Here is a 17,913-nt window from a genome sequence, read left to right on the forward strand (position 1 = left end):
GACACCTCCTGTGTGTGCCTAGCAGAGTGTCTATCCCAGAACATACCAGTACCTGCTCTCAAGACCCTCGACCTTTCATTTTTTTTCTTTTTGGATACTCTTTGACGGGCATACTACCATCGCGGGGTGTTGATCTCTTTGTATAAAGGCTGACCCACAACGGGTCGTGCTGCCCCACAGACCCAGCAGGCTGAAATCCATCCGTGAGGTCTCATGGGAAAGCTGCTACAATGGCTAATGCTCTTCTCATGGGGATTAAGTCCAACTTCAGGTTGTCTACAAAAAATTTATGCTGTACCCCTCTCACGTACCCTCAGTGGCTGAATTCAGGATCCAAAATGATGCATTCCATTTCCCTGTGACCCTCCCAAGAATCTCAAGCCCACCCACAGGACAGGCTGACCAAAGTGTGGAGTGATCATAAAGCTGCCCATGACGTTTAAGAGCAGAAGCTGGAGATGCTCACTTCCCAAGATTTACACGTGCTAGATCTAATTATAAATGACAAAGCAAAAGAGTAGTGGTAGCGCTCGAGAAACCTGTCACAGCAAAAGTGCCATCGTGTGTCATCAAAGCCGTGCACGCGTGGGGATTGTTGGCACCAGCACCTCCAGCCACAGCCGTGCCTCAGGGAGCTCAGCCCAGCACAGGACTGGTGCTGGCGGGCTCAGGGGAACACAGGTTTTCCAGAGGGCTTTGAGCATCCCCAGGAACCCAGAAAAGCAGAACAGCGTGCAGTGCTGCTCAAGAACCCGGTGACTGGGCAAGCAGGACAAACTGCCCCGCGGGATTGATGGACAGAAATGAGGCCAAGGACAAGCCTCGGTGAGAGCAGTCGGGAAACCTTTCCTACGTGGTCAGCGGGAAGAAGCGAAATGTAACAAGAATACGGGGGCTGTGGAAAGGCCTGTTCTGCTGCTGGCTCGAGTGGCAGGAGTTTGTACCTGGTGCGAGACATTTTTATAACAGAAAGGAAAACGCACAGAACGAACATTTCTTCCCTTCTTTGGACAGTAGGAATGTTTTAATTGAGAAATTTGTTTTAATTACATTAGGTGATATCACAGTCTATTTTACAAGTTCGGGGTAAGAGGATATGTGGACCAGTTACACAGAAATCCAGTAAAAGGATAAAAACCTACAACGTGAGAAAAATGAAAAGGTTAACGTAATCCGTCAAAGATGAAACGCATTGAGAGTTTGGTGTGAGTGGAATGGGAGATTATACCAAGATCCAGAGAAGTACAAAGGATGAGACTAACGTAATTTACAGTATTGGTTCTGCATGACCATCGTTTGCCTGTGTTCAGAGACAGCCTCTATTCCCCAGTGCATCGCTGAGCAGATGGTCCTGTCTCTGAGGATTTGGTCTGGTCTTGTCAGAGGAGAAAGCAAAATAACTGATGGGCAAAGGTCACAACCCACGTTGAGCTGGTCCCCAGGGTCACCGCCTACAGGAGTGTCTTCCACTGGATAGTCGGGGGGGTTCTGCACCAAGAACTGTGTGGAGGAAAACTAAAACAGCTCCAAAAAGCCCCATCTCAAACGTAGAAAAGTCTCACTCTGGAAGTGCTTACGAGAAGATCGTCGTCATAGAATTTGGTTTCTATAATAACATTACCACTGTGGAAGGAAAAGAGGAGAAAGAAGAGGTGTTAGAAGAATGCATGAACAGTAGGCAATGACTGCTCCTCTCAGTGCTCTCACAAGCCGGGACTGACACCTTACCCCTGTAGCACGAGCTCTGGTTTGGAGCTGCATGCGAGGAGCACTGCGTCCTGACCCGGGGGTGCTCAGGACTGAAGGATCTCCCCACCGCATTCCTACATGGAGCAGTTCCCCCAGTCCCCCCCTTCTCGCCCCCTTTCTGGGCACAGTACCACGCAGGCTGCAGAGTGCTCACAAACTGCTCACATCTACTGCTAAAAATAAACTAGCAGTCCCAGCACCTTCAGGCCCCTCTCTCTTGCAGTGAATTGTGAAAACTGATGGGAGTTCTTTTTTTATTTCCCATCTCTGTCCTCTAGTGCTGAGCAAGCTACTTCAACCAACTTGTCATTTCCCTCAAGAAGCGCTTAAATGCAAACACACAAGCATATTTTATGCAAACTGCGATGGAAATGTAGTTTTGGGTGTGACAAAAGCTCTGATGATTTAACTTGCTGACTTTGAGATTTTGGTAGACAAAAGTAAGAGCTTTGGGGCCATTGCAACACCTGGACACCTGAGCAGCGTGATCTGACCATGTCTAAATAACCTGGCTCTTGAAAATCAAAGCAGCTGTTCCATCTCCACTGTGGCTCTCGGTGTCTGTAACACTGGCAAAGCTGAACCTGGCAAGAGTGCAAGGTTTTTGCTGTGGTGTGGACAATGCTTGAACTCAAATGTCAGGGAATGTTCTAAGTCTGGTATTCAGTCATCCTGGGAATCCTTTGCGCAGAGTGCCTTGGTTAGCACCAAACGTCACGTCTCCATTTTGTCCTGCTATGGAAACACCGAGACGAACATGAGGTTTTTGGGAACACCAAAAAGTGAGGGGCTCTCTCCAAGTCTTGGCAGCTGAAAAAACCTCATTTCTTTTGGGCCACAACCCCCCCTCTGGATTTCTTTGGACTAGTGATTCTACTGAGAAGCCTCAAGAATGACTTTAGGACACCTCCATGAATAGAAGAGAGATCTGTGCAGCCCACTAGAAGCGGACAGACTCCAGGGAAAGTATGGGGCATTGGAAAATCCTCAAGGTTACTTGAGAATTGGACTGCCAAGACTCCCAGTCCTAAAAACGCCTTGATTTCTTCCAATGGTCAAACCCAATGCATCAGATGTCGGTTTCTTTACCCCCACTCCCTAATCTGGCTCCCCCGGTACTGACTGAAAGCCACGAGTTCTGGGACCCCAGGACGTGTGTAGCACCTACAACGTTCTGAGCAGACTGTGGCAGGGAGCACTACTCGAACGCTGATGCTTTCTTCTGAGTCCACTCTCTCTTTGAAACGTGCTGTGAATAGAAATCGGTGAGGGTAGTTCCCATCCCAGTGCCTTCTCTATGCGACTGGCTTGCCTCCAGACAGGGAACGAGAGGGAAAACGCTGGAGAGGGAGGTCTTCCAGAGGACAGAGTGACCTTGCGGTGAGACTAGCTGCTCCCTGTCTGCCTCTTGTTGGCAGCAGGATTCCCATACCCTTCTGTCTCTGCTGGCAAACGTGCTGCTCATGTGCTTGCCAGCACCCATCTAGCACTGCAGGGAGGATGGCTTTTTGTCAGTGATTACAACCTCCTGGGGGGCCTCCCTCAAAGAGCCTTTTCTGTCATCCCACGAAAGCTTGTGCCTTGCTGTCCACACTCAGAGCGATGCCCAGCGCGCGTTATTCTGGTGCAAGTTCTAGAGATTGCTGACTCAGAAGTCAATGTGCAAAGAGAAGCCAGGACTAGATGTTTCCGAGGAAGGTGTATGAGTCCCATTACAGGTGACTATAAAATAACCGTTTCCTACCTGTTAAGGGTATTTTATCCCCACAAACAACTCTGTGTGACTAAATGCATAGTTTATAAGCCAATGTGAAAGACACAAAGCTTGGCAAAACAGTACAGTGATGAAACAAATGCTAAAGCAGCTCCTGTGGGTGATACACTGCATGAAAGACAACCACCTTGGACAAGAGTTAGTGATCAATAGCTGGATTTGAAAATGGCCCAAACATCTTTCTTTTTCCTGGGTGTAAGGGGTACTAAGCTGCAAAGCGTTTTTAAACTCTTTCACGGTTCACCTTTCAAAAAAATTAAGCAACTCTAATAAAGGATCAGTTCCACTTTCTCCAAGCTTTTATTGCTGTATTAATGCAAATTGGACCTATGGGAAGGAAGGTAATGAGGTCGGCTTAGCCCCTTTTACTTCTCAATAGGTAACAGTAGTGAGGGTGATTCAGAGTTGGTAGCAGCTCCCTCTCTTCATGCCCACTGTGGCCCCCAAGGAAACGCCACACTGCTTTTTCTTTGCCTGCTCTCAGATTCTGTAAGCCCAAGGCACTCACGTTAAAACGTTAGCTGGCATCATCTGTGATTCAGGTGCTGCCTCTATCAAGGACTGCCAAGTGTTTGTGGAGTTAGGAATCACAAAACCGAATTCAAAGAACCATTCTGCAAAGTAAAAAGAAGATCCAGAGGCATTTGAAAGAAGATAAAATCCACAAATGGTCCTTTTGCTTTTCACCTGACAGGCTGGGGAATTCCCTAAACTGTCCTGCTGTGCTGCCAACATTTTACATTTAAATTACTTTGTACAGCTTAAACTGCACTGAATCCTGCCCTCCTCTTGAAGCAGATACTCCCTTTCTAAAATAGCTGATGGTAATGATAAAGTCACACCACTTCCTTAGCGTTCAGTGGAAGTTTCACCACACCTAATTGGGAACAGGGAAACCACACTCCCCCTCTTGCAGACATCCCCCAGATCCCGTTGCGATTAAGTGTACAACTGGTTGCCCAAAAGACAAGGAGCTCCATGTTTTATCTCCCCCTCCTCCACCCCAGATTAAGAGTAATTCTGCAGTGAGGGAAGTCAGAGGTGCAGCTCTGGAGGCACGCAGCCAACGCTCAGTGGCACTGCTGTAACCAAAGTAAACCAGAGGCTCCTTTAGCCCAGCCTCCAGTCTGGCAGTGGCCAGCACTAGGTGCTGCAGAGGAAGACACATGAATCCCTGTGATAGGTGACTCTAAAATAACCTGTTTCCTTGCCTCAGGCAGCCTGCGGTGGATTTATGCCCTGAAGCATGATTACCCAGATTTTTTTGTTACATAACAAAGTGTTAATACACTTATGAAATGCTATCCCTAATACTGTGGCCCATTAGTCCTGACAAGATGAGTGCTTCTGTGCTACTCTAAAAAATTAAAATCACCACGTTCAACCCATTTTAGTTTCTCTAATCCCCAGCACGCTGGGGGTCATTCCCTGCACTGCAGCAGGACTGCACCACAGGGCAGATGCATACCTTCTAGACACTGCCCTTTGAAATAAACTTTCTGTTCCAGTCGGAATTTCTCCATTTGTTCTGCTGAGGAAAAGTTTAACTCCCGAGACACTGCTTTGCATTTCAGGATTTTTTTGGGAACTCGAGCTGTGAAACAGATAAAGAAGGATTATTTGGACACGATAAAACAAACCCACCTGCTTCAGGTGCTCTTATAATGTACTTTGAAATAACGATTAGTGCTAGTACAAGATCATAGTAGCAGGAGAAATGCAAACACAAAGGATTTTGGTTTTACATTTGCAGGAGTGAAATCCAAGATGCAAATAGGTTAAGTATCTTGCCCAGAGCCAGGAATGAAACTTGTGACAGAACCAGGGATACAACACTGATCTTTCAGACTCCTGTTCTTAGCTGTTCAGTACTAAAGCCCGCAATTCCTCAAGTTGAAATATGAGATCCAACTTCAAGTTTGATTTTAGGAAGTGTGCTGAAGATCACAAGTAGCCACAGGCCTGCATAGCGCACCAAGCGTGTTAGCCCTTCTCACTTCTCCTTCCCTTTCAGACTGGGCATCCCCAGCAAACCACAAACGGCTATTTCGCAGCCCAGCAGCATTGTTCCAGCCATCTCACATAGCTCTGGGAGGTCGTGCTGTGAAAGTACAAAATGTCTGTTCCCTAAACATTGAGACCCACACAGGCAGTAAAGTCAGTACCAGAGAGTTTAAGAGAGAGCAGTTTGGCAGTCCGGGGTTTCTGGGCTCTTGCAATGGGCGAGACACCAACAGCAAGTGGCAAACGGTACCTGGTAGGTATTTGATAAGGCTTTTTCTACAGGTGGAGGAGTAAGAGCAGGGACAGTTTGGGAGCACTGATTAAAATGCTGAAAGGCCCCGATCAGGAGAATATAGGGGGGAGTCAATGTACTAAAAATCTCCCAAGCCTGTCATACTTCAGTGGCGTGACTGTACATAATCCTTCCTGCATATTAGAAAATGTTTCATGTAAATTTATTAGAAATAAAGAGGGGAGGGAATACAGCTGGCGTGTGCTTTATGAGCCAAACTGTTCCTAAATGGAAAGCGTATCAAAACATCCATGAGTAGACAGCAGGCTGCTGTTTAATAAAAGGAAGAGTTTACCAAACCCCAGGCAAATCCATCTATGTAGAACAGTTTAATGGAGTAGGACCTTGATAAGAAACCAATCTAGAGAGCTGAGGGGTTAGGGAATATAAGCTACCATCCTATCCCATGGAGAAGTACACAGCCCACGGATTGTTTAAAAAAAAAAAAAAAAGAAAAGGTAAAAAAGAAAATTAAAAGTCTAATGGAAGAATTTAAAATGTAAAAGCTCTCTAATAATTTTTAGTCTTTTTTTTTCAGCAAGAAATCTGCATGGCACCATCCTTTACTGCCCTCACAAGTACAGACTACAGTCTGTTGTGAATAAACAGCTCTTTGCAGTTAAGTGTAAAATGACTTGTTAAAACTATTCTGTAATTTAGTAATTAATTTCTTTCATCCCCAAGACAGACTGCTGAGAATGTTTGCTTTAATATTGTAAAACTACAAAACAAAAGGTTATTTTAATAAAACAAGGACTGTGTAGACTTTAAACATCTGATCTAAGATATTTAAATTTATATTTATACCATCAAGTAGAAAATTTTAATTGGAATTATTTTAAATTAAATTTATTTTTATACCTTTTTTTCCATTACAAAGACAGAAGAAAAATCGGTTTGATTCACATCAGCTAGGTCCATTTTAAAACATGCTGAAATGCAGGTAAGCATGTTTTAAAATGGACCTAATACCTGCCCATTTATTTAAGCACTTATACAGCTAACTTATATTTAGTCAGATACTTAATTCTGATCAGATTTGAAAGTCATGAATGACACATTTCTTATTTACTAAGCAAGTCATTTTGGGTCCAACTGCATTTAGTTAGAAACTGAAATTCAATTGAAATATCCATATAATTATGTTTTCATATAGTAGTTTAATAAAACTACCGTAAATATTTGGGACATGTAAGAAAGCAAGCTATCTTACTCAAGCTTATTTTATATTTCAAACTACATATTTTCTTAGATAATGAAAGGATTATTTGTATTTCCTAAATGAAAGCTGGTTGTGGTGACTGGGAACAACACTGGGGATTCTACAAGTGCTACACCTCAGCAGCTTACTCCAAGATTTGCTTGTATGTTGGAAGAAACCAAACTTTATGGATTTGTATCTCCCAGATTGCCTCCCAATTTTGAATGCACTGTCACTGAACTGAGCTGACTGCATACACAGAAAAGGTCCTGCTGTCAAAAGCTGGTTGGTTAATTCCAGTTTAAGGTGCTCAGGCAGTGATTTTCACTACTTTCAGCAGTTTAATGTTAAGATTGCGGCAGCTATCCAATACCACATTAATATTCTTTTTAATTAATCTACGTGGTAATAGTAAGTTTAGGTAGTAATACAGTATCATGACTTAAACTAGATACTACACGATACAGTATCATGATTTTGAAATAAAAGAGTTCATTTTTAAAAGAAACCTGTGCTTAAATCAAATAGAAGTCCTGTTTAAAGGAAAGGATTTTATTCACTCTGCTATATATTTGATTCTTTGCTTGCTGTGTCTACACTGTGATTTGCTCTGAACGGCCACAGAACACACACACACAAGTACTATATAATGACTTTGAAACACACATGGCCTTCATTTTAGAACAGTTTGTTGTAGTTTAACCCCAGCCAGAAGAGAAGTACTGTGCAGCAGCTTGCTCACTCCCTTTCCCACTCCCTCTGCTCCCGCTGAGGGAAGGGGAGAGGAATAATATCCAAAGGGAAGGGACAAATCCAAGTGATGCACAGTACACCACCACCCACTGAGTGATGCCCAGCCAGGCGCTGAGCAGTGATCAACAGGCACCGGCCACCCCCCTGCCCAGTCCATACGCTGAGCATGACGTTCTGTGGTATGGAGTATCCCTTTGGCCGTTCGAATCAGCTGCCCTGGCTGCGCTCCTCCCCATTTCCTCTGCCCCTCCCAGCCCTCTCCCAGGCAGGGCCTGAGAAACTGAAAGTCCTTGATTTAGTATAATACTAGCAAGCAACAACTAAAACACCAATGTGCTATCACTGTTGTTCTCGCACCCAAATCCAAAACACAGCACTGCACAGCTACTAAGAAGATAATTAACTCCATCCCAGCTGAAACCAGGGACACATTTGTTCTGACTGTTTGCCCTTGCCTTTCTGTTGCAGGACTATCAGAATCACATTTCCCCACACCTTTTAATTCATAGTCAAATTATCCTCCTTTGTGGGAATCTCCCCCCCTTCTTAGCCTATTTATTGAGAATAATCTATCCATCTCAGCCTTCTTTTCTTACTAAGCCATATGAGAATGGCTTTTTTCCTCTCTTCTCCTAAGGAAGACCATCCTCCCATGCGCAATCTTTTCAGCGGCTTCTCCTAGTAGCTCTCTGCACCTGTTCCAGTTTGCAGTCATCTGTCTTCTAGATGGATGACTGAACTGCACACTGGATAAGGTCTTAACAATTTCTTGTACAATGGGCATTAATCTCATGCCAGAGTATGTTTTAATTAATTCCCCAAGCTCCTCTGATGGAGGGGAGGGTTTCTGTTTCATATGTGGGAAAAATCTGAGACCCTGTGAGGTGATATGATTTGCCAAAATGAGAAAGACGGCAGTGGGGAAATGGGGCACCACAACAAACCCTCCTGAGACACAGCTCCAGCTGTCACCTCTGCCCCAGATCACACCTTTCTGCTGTTTGTATCGAACCACGGCAGTGCAACGGCCTGTTGAGACAGTGAAGAGGATTCAAAGACTATCCATGCATCCAAGGGGAAGCTTTTACAGCGCAAAATCTGGGAAGACTGGGAATATTTTGAGTTAATCTTCTTTGCTTTCTAAAGCCTGATTCCTCATTTCTCCTAGGTCTCCTGTTACACAGTTATTTTAAGAAGACAAAGCATCACCAACCCACAGTTTAAGACATATAGTACCACATTTCTTTTAAGTTGTATTTCAATTGCTTTCCTACAGTTTTATACGAAGATGCTGGAATGCTTTGCTTTAATACAGGTAGCTTGTATGACAGACATGAGTAAGTATCTGTTAAGGCCCATCAGCAAAACTGTTTGCTCTTGGCACTGCTACAAGAATGGGAGTACAGGTTAGCAAGGCTGAAGGAGACAAAGCTTGGAAAATGCTCTTAGTAATCGCTGAATCACAGCTTTGCTTTCCTCTAGCTCTGATCGGCATCCTCTGTTCCAACCATCAGGCTCTTAAGCTGAGACAACCTACCACTGGTCCTGTTAATGAATTCTTGTCATAAAGCAGATGAATGTTAACTGGGGACCAAATGAGGAGAAGGCAAGTTATTTCTCTTGTGCCTTAATCTGGCTTTGAAACCAGGTGTATTGCTGGGAGACTACCGGACTCACAGTGTTTTGCCAGAGATCTTCTGTATGCTCTCTGGGCAGAGGAGGATTATACTGGTTGCTTCCTTCAGACGTAACAGATTTTCCAGTTTATGGGAGAAATGAGTCCTAGCAGTGCCAGTCAGAACTCAGTCCTTGATGTTTAACCAAAAATACCAGCAAATGTCACCAGCATAATTAAGCGATCAACTTCACTCCACTTACTGGAGATCAGCTATGGTACTCACATAATAGAAAAACCTTCAAAACTAGTTCAGTGAGGCCAGACTTCACAGAGCCAATGCCAAGCTCTTGGCAAGGGATGTCACCTATCACAGTGCTTTGTCACAAAGGGGGAAGAGTAAGGGACAGTGAAGTCCTCTGCTACTCAGTGAGGACAGAAGTGAAAGGGCAACAGTCCTTCCTAGCAATGCTAGACGGACAGGAGAGCAGAGCAAACATGCCATGTACACCACTTCAAAGCAGAGGTCAAATTTAGCCCAGGACAGTATTAGGACAGTTGTGGCCAGGCAAGATAATAACCGTATACGCTTCTTTCCCACTGGTTGTCCATTTGACCTCTACCTTGACTAAACGTTGTTGTTACACTGAGAAAAGTCAATATATTTTTATACTTTTCATTTTGGAACAAACACTCAACCTAGCAAAGGTTGGCCACTCATTCCTTACCCTGCTGAGCTCCCTGCTTAGCAGTTTAATTTGTCCCTTTTGCCAGCCACTGATCCACTCCCACCCTTCTCCACATGTCCCCAGGTTATTGTGGTGGAAGTCTCTGAAGATGTGAAGTAACAACCAGGACATCTGTCTCTCAAAGCAGGTGCACGCTCACAACCCTGGTGACTTAGACATGTAGCACCACCCAGCCCCAAAATGTACAATAAGACCACACAGTACCTTCATGCTCCACTCCAGGTACAGAGAGATCTTCTGTTCCTTGCCAGAGGATTTTCCCTGTTTCAGCATCCCGAAGGTTCATCCAATTTCTGATTGGGAAACAGTTAAGGAAAACAAGCTATCTGCATCCCTAAATGCTGTGTCTAGTATTCTTTCTTAAGCCTTGAAATAGGCTACTCAAGCTGTTTTAATCATGTTTTCTGATTCTCAGGAGGCCAAGGAAGAGAGATGCTTTTCCCCAGAAAATAAATGAACAAACCAATCCTTGACCAGAATGAATGCAACGAGAGTTGTATAGTCACAGATTTAGTTTTCACTTTAGCTTGTTAACCTCATTTATCATTTTCCATTTGTTCTAAAGGATACAGGCAATGTCACTGTGCTGTGGAGAAGCAAGAACATTGCTAACAATAACAGATAATTCTACACAAGCAATGGCTGTTCTTCAGCATTTGAAAAATGCTAGAAAAAGAAGTGCTTCCTTTATAACATTAGAAAAAGAGTAACACCTGATAGAGCTTGTTTTCCTAACTTGTAAATTATTAATATCAAGGGTTGTTCTATTGCTGTTGACCCTGTAACTGCCACTCATGGGAATTCTTCAGCTGCTGAGTGCTAAGCAAAGAGAGATCCTCTCTTTTCACTCTCAGCAAGTGAGGCTGTGCCAGCTTTCAGAAAGCCCAGATCAGTGATTTAGTCATTAAAGTTACAGGCATGTACGGCATACTCATATTTTCAAAAGGACAATTAATAACGATCTTAAGCACACCTTTAAAACATCTCCCCCATAACATAGCTCAGACATCGACACATCAGGACAAGGTGCCTGCACAGCTGCCCAACGCCGCTCTGAACAGGGATACAGCCATCAGTGAGCCCGAGGCCCTGCAGCAGCCTCCTGCTCCACAGCTCATCAGGGTGGCTCCGAGGAGTCACCAGCACAAACACAAACAGCCTGAACAGAGCAGGATCTGTGAGATAAGCAATGCCTTTCCAGGTGTTTTCTTTTGCTGGTTTACGGCAGTGTAGCCTTTGTACTCAGTAATTCCTAGACAGAGACTGGAAACTATCTGGGAGAAGGGGAAGAGACCAACTGCTCAAGGAACTGACTGAGGAGGGTAGAGAAACAGAAGAGGGACAATATGGACCTTGATGTTGGTATAAATAGGAGCTGTCAGAGATACGCATATTGAACTCATCCTCTAACACTACAGGTTTCCAGGCAGACTCACACAAACTCGTCACACTGATCAAATTTTTCCAGAGCTCCAGGGAAGAAACAGATGCTTTAGCAAATTTTGCATTACAGGGTAACATTTGTTTTAAAATTATGTGTGTGGAGGAGGGAAAGGAAGATGGCTGCTTCAGCAGGGCTGTGAGGAGCCTTTCCCCTTCTGAAGTATGGCCAGACTTTCCATGTCCCACTAAAAGGGCAAGAGGGAGGAGGAAAGTAGGAATATGTGCACAGGGTCCTTTTACACAGGCATGGTCTTACAGCTTCCAAAACTTAGCAACAACTTGGAGCATGGGAAGAGGGAGTGTAGGGCAGCTTGCTCATGTTCTTCCAAACATGTTCTAAAATACATAATATCTACCACTTGTTCTGTGATTAAGGCAAAAGTGAAAGGGAGAGAAGGTGGAAACCATCATAATCTGAGTGCCCCATATGCCACCTCCATATCCTGACAGAAAGCTGGAAAGCGGAGATCTCTCCCCAGCTAGCAAACCAGGGGAGATGGGGGCTGTTGGCAGGCAGGTCAGAGAGAGAAAATGAGCAGCAGCATGGCAAGAAGGACCTGCAGCAGGACAGGGCTCTCATGTGGAGCTGACTGGAAAACTCAAAAGTCCCCAGCCAATGCCACCCATAGGATGGAACCGCCCCAACTGTAATTTACAATGTCCAAAAAAAAATCCACCATTTTTTGATTTATCTTCCCCCAGACAAACACGCAAACTAGCCAGGGTGAAGCTATTTGCATAGAAAGCAGTGTGCAATTTATCAAATGCCATGCACGAGGGAAAAATAACAAATGAGACGATCTGAGCATCTCACTGACAAATTCATTTATCTTCACAACACCCTACGATGCAAACACTCTTGACTATTAGCTGTACAGTAATTCAGTAAAGTGGGCACTTGATTATCAAAACCCTGTATTACCTTTAAAAAATGGTCCCCTTCAGAAGTATTTACTTCCTATTTTTTCACTATCAGTGGGAGTTATGAGCTCACAGGTCTGGCCATAGGCTGTGCAGTGTCAAGCTGAGCAGTAGACAAGTTCCTCTGAACTGGAAATGAAACACTAACAAAAAGCAAACCCACCGCTGCACAGGAACTGATCCAGCCTCCCAGGTGCTATACCAGCACTTTTAACTAACAGACTACCTTCCTTTCTCTTTGCCATGCCTTGCCTTGCCTTGCTTTGCCTTCCTGTCCCTCTTCCCTTACCAATTTTTGGAGTGCTCTGACAAAAGTATTAAATTAGAACTGCCCTTCAAAGAGTGTATGTAGACTCTCAGCTTAATTATTATCCTTACTTGAAATACATAGTTATAGAGTGATAGTGACCTACTATTTCCGGTGAGAGAAAACACTGCTGTAGACTATTGACCTCTGTTGCTTCTCTCTATAAGGTTTTATCTCTCAGTCCAGCCCAAGAGAGATGATAACAAGTTACGTTGTCATGCTGAACAATGCCAGATATGTTAACATTTGGCGTGTTAAGACTTCTATAAAGTGCTGCTATTCTGTATTGATGTTCCACTGTAAGAGTAAATGATGCAGGACAGCCTGCCCCATGCTTTTATATTCTGACTATCAAATGAAAGATGAAGAATAAACAAAAACCTCAGGACTGTATCCCTACTGATGACAGCATGCAGGTCAGTAACGCAAGCCACAGTTTCTAGAATATTTCTTGTATTTAAACAGTCTGGACATTGCTAATCCATGTAAATTCCACATTAAATGAAAAAACGTTTACTGTCAGTGTAGCCAAAGGCTTTCTGGCCTAGACAGATGCATGAGCAGGTTCAGGACATGCTTATCCAACTTCTACAAATAAAACAAATGAAATCAACCTGCTATTCAGAGTGTATATACAGAGGTAAAGTATGTGGATCCTGACATACTTTAAGGGATAAGAATACTCTAGCCAGTTCACAATTTTTTCCCCAGTAACTAAGCATTATTAAAAGGGAAGAACAAATCATCATATCTTAAAAGTGTACACACAGAGTCCTCTCCTATTGGAAAAAAACCTTCACACTCAAGATAGTAATTCTTTTTTAAAAACATATGTTTAAAAAGAAACAGGCATCTGAAAAAAATTCCTAAGTCAAAATTGAGATAATTTATAAAACTTAACTGTAACAGAATTTAAAAAAAAAAGGCAAAACCCATCAGAAGTGATTTTTTTGGCAAGGGAATACCTGACAAAGCAGCAGTTGCATTGCTTACTTACTTAGCAGCTTATCACTACTTCTGTCATCTTGGATAGAAAGGCTGGTACTAGGACATACCCCAGAGTGAAGAAAATGGAGATCTTGAACCAAACCCACACACACTGTTATCTTCTAATGTGTTTAATTGGTTTAAGATTCTTCCATCCCAGCATGAGAGATATTGTTACTAAAAATAAGAAGTGCTCCATCTTCCGAGCAGCAGTGGAGACCTGCAGGCAGGATGAAGAGGGCATTTTAAGTATTATTGAAAAGGAGAAAGTAAATTAATATAGGTTTAACACAATTACTCTTTTTGCAGAGGCTCATGTCAAGCCACCTGGCAGGGGTAGCTACGAAGAGCAATCAGAGAGCCAGAGAGTTACAGCTTTGTAAAGTTAATATATATGAAAAAAAAGGAAGAACAATAGTATATTCCTAATTCAGCTTCTCATTCCAAAATCACAAGAACACTCTTACACCGTTAAACTTTCATTCTCGTGGATTTTGCTTTTTTTTGGTAGGAAACAGTGTCTGATTTAAGACTCAATAGATCAAATACTCTTCAATCCTGAAGGCAAGGAAAGGATTAGGTAGAACAGCACAAGGAAGGGTGCACTGTTGATCTATTTATATTCCACCACCTATTGGGTCAGCAAAGTCTTACATAAAAGCTTTGTAGTACCTGGAATTTGACTTGCTTTATATACATGACATGAATTAGCTTCTTCACAGACCTGCTCTGTTTAGCCTGATGAAGGGAAATGGTTTGTGCATTTCTAAATCCAAGTTTTGTTGTCTTGAATACCTCTGATCTCAGAACAGAAATTCTTTCTTTTTGGTATCTGTCATAGAGATCTCCTAGTTCAAACATATCAAAATATACATACTTATCTTTAAGTGCTTTAGCATTGCAAAAGATCTCCATGTATTACCACACTGGTAATTAAGAATAACCTTGAAGGAAGAGAACGAGCACAAACAAAATTAATCATTAAAGGAGTATGGAGTTAAAGAAGTTCTGCCCCAATCTTCCTGACTATTATTTTTATCTTGTAATGTTTAGCAGTTCTTAAATATCTCAAAGCCTGCAGCAAACAGTAGGTGCAATTTCTTCCATTAAAATGGTCCATTTTTCATTTTATTCCTTGCTGTCTACACCATTCTAAAACCTTAGGAACTGCTGCACTCTTATCTTTCATAATAAAATCAAGCCTAATGTCCATAATCACTCCTGGAGGGTAAGGTCTTTCATCACCTTTGCCAGCTTTTTTTTTTTTTTGTGTGTGTGTACATGAAACCCAACATTAAGAACAGTTTACTACATGCCAGGTGCAAACAGGTTCTCAACAATTATGTGTTAATAAGAATTGTCCTGTGGGACAAATGACGGAGAGAAGGTGGAGCTGAAAGCCCCGAACAATTCAGACTTGCATCTCTCCTGCAGACCCAGAAAAGCTTCTGATCTGGTGTGCCCAAATTTCACTTCTGAGTTTATGTAGTCTGTCAAGAAAAGCAGATACAACCAGGCACTCATGACATGGGCCAGCACGTTAATTTAAAGACTGTTACATGTAAGTAAAGATCAACCTTTAGAGATTATATTTTTATCAGACATATTTTCCCAGAATATTTGCATCTCAGTTGTTTCAATCCAGTCTGAGGAGTAAGGACCAAAATAAATTATGCAAAACAACTACCAAACTACAAGATTACAAAGTAGACCACCCAAATGGTCTTATGCTTCTACTCCACTCATGCCATTCATCCCCTAATCTTTCCAATCTCTAATCTCACTTTTTATTACAACTCCCAAATCCCTTTTCCACAGAACTCTTAATTGTGTGCTTACACTTAAGCATATGCACAGATATTCTGCTGAATCAGGTCCTTGAGTTCACTCTGTTCACATTCAAGAGAAATGCTGCTGCCTTTTGTGTTTAATAAACCACAGGCGTACATTTTGGCAGTGTGGTAAGAGAAAAGGAGTCTTTCCTCCTAGGCTAAGGCTGAAATTCAGTGCGAAATCATATCTGAAGGAACTGAATGAGCGTCCATCCATTCTGTCTAGTAACAGAAAGACCAAAACAAACACACAGACTGGAAGCTATTCCTCAGCATTACTGGAGCCTTTGGGTATAGCACTGTCAACTTCTCCTGCTTTCAGGCAGCAGCACACTCTCTTGGGTTCCAGATTAGTCAGAGAGCATGCTATGACAGCTCTTACAGGAGCAGGTATTAAAAATCCGCTATTATAAACCAACTTTCCTGGAGTGACGCACAAGATACAGGTTACTGTGCTTCTCCAAATGATGGGAGGTGCTGGGGACTGGAGAGGTGCTCTATTAAATCCTCAAATGGAAGGAAGCCAATTATCCCTTCAAAGCACTCCTGACACTCCTGTACTGACTGTAACAAAGCCTGCTTTTAGTCTCCTGCACAGCATTGCTGTGCAACAGAAGCCACAGAGATCCAGATTAATGGGCACCACATGACAAAATGAAGCAAATATCCTCAGCAACCAACAAAGTCATTTCACACCAAATTATGTAATCAGGGGGGATATATTTAACAGCTATAGCATCACAGCAAAAAAATCAACACAGTATCATATACTTGTACACTTTGCACTTCCCCTTTTACTTTCTGCCCTACATCTTTGCGTGCAGATACCCTCTGTATGGGCCTTATATCACCACAGTGTATTTCCATCTAACATCCATCAGACAGTCCTGGATTAAGGTGGTTTTGGACCATACTTGGAAAGACAGTCACACATGTTACTGAATACCATGTCAACCTTACCTTAATTGTAATACAGAGTTATGCTAATAGAGCAGAAGTTAATACTGCCACCTTATATCATATTAAGTAGACCTCAGATCATTTCTGCTGCACAGTAATGTTGGTCCTGTTGTTAAACTCATTGCTGTGTGTCACGTTCTCCCTGAACCTTGGGTAACCATTTAGAAGATGAGTTATGTTCCTACCATGAAACTATTTCCTGCTTGAACCTCTGAATATATATTATCTTAGCAGGGCTCACGTTGAGGCACACTGCAAAAGTCTACAACAAAAATGCAGCACAGGTCAATTCACAGTCAGATCAGCTGCAAAGAGTTGCTAATCCAACTAGAGAAACACAGAAGCCATTTAACTCCGCATACTTTGGAAATACAGTAAAACCACGTCCAACATTCGCTAATAAAAATCTATGCAAACTATCCAGTTTAACATCTGTGCCTTTCAAACAGTTTAGGTTGAATAATACAATTATTATTCACTATTTTCATCAAAAGGAACAAAACACAGATCTCCACAGCACCCTAGTGACGTTACATAGCAGAACAAGGTACAGAGGTTGCTTTTAGTTTACATTTAATTTTCACTTTTGTCAATTTACTGTCTGAAAATATTCACAGTAAAATCTCTCCAAATCTTAAACATTTAAATCAGAATTGGTGACACCTGTAGTAGGCTTAACCAAAGCAGGTACTTGTGCAAAAATAATGAAGACGGATCACTCCCAGACTCTGGGAAGAGGTGTCCAGCATGGGCAGGCAGGGTGGGAAAATGGGTTTTGTTTCTTCAGTAATACACAGCAATACTGAAAAGTAAGCCAAACTTCCATTTCAGTGACTCTTCCTCTCTTCCCCAAACCAAAACAGCAAGAAAAAATGGATGCACATTTTGAAGGAAAGAGCTACAGACCTACTGACATGACGCTATGGGTCATCAGGAGGGAAAAAAGTAAAAAAGAATAAATTACAGTGGTTTGCAAACAGCTGAACTAGGGATGCAGACGCTATTGTTTCAAGGTTTGTATCTCTGTCCAGATGAGTCTAGTCTTGGAGAAGCTTAACTCTCTTAGAAATTTCAGCATTTTTTTTCACTGCTGAGCAACAGGAACCAATTTAGGCATTTTGGCAATCAAACAACCTTTGATTTCTTCAGACAAAAGCAACAATACGTGACTTCCCCAGCAGCTCCTGCCTGCAGCAGATGAGAAGACTGCCCTGTTACCCTGATGTACCAGCAAAGGCCATGCAGACACGCTTCTGGAGTGTGTGCTAGGCACTTCTCTAGGAACTAAGCTCAACCTAAAAAGACTAATCTCTTCTAAGCTCTGAA

At 42.7% G+C, this 17,913-nt stretch overlaps 1 protein-coding gene across 2 annotated transcripts in view; it reads right to left on the bottom strand.

Moving 5' to 3' along the window:
- Window positions 1-989: 989 nt before the first annotated feature.
- The window catches only part of PDE6D (phosphodiesterase 6D), a 38,134-nt gene continuing 21,210 nt past the window's right edge, over window positions 990-17,913 (bottom strand). For both annotated transcript variants that reach the window (XM_037407524.1, XM_037407525.1), the window contains exons 2-5: window positions 10,342-10,430; window positions 4,992-5,117; window positions 4,032-4,137; window positions 990-1,623 (exon numbers count right to left, since the gene is read on the bottom strand). In XM_037407524.1, the coding sequence (XP_037263421.1) occupies window positions 1,542-1,623; window positions 4,032-4,137; window positions 4,992-5,117; window positions 10,342-10,430 (403 nt within the window). In that variant the 3' untranslated portion in view covers window positions 990-1,541. The remainder of the gene's footprint in view (window positions 1,624-4,031; window positions 4,138-4,991; window positions 5,118-10,341; window positions 10,431-17,913) is intronic.

The sequence above is a fragment of the Falco rusticolus genome, chromosome 13 (genome assembly GCF_015220075.1).
Source record: "Falco rusticolus isolate bFalRus1 chromosome 13, bFalRus1.pri, whole genome shotgun sequence".
NCBI classification, from domain to species: Eukaryota; Metazoa; Chordata; class Aves; order Falconiformes; family Falconidae; genus Falco; species Falco rusticolus.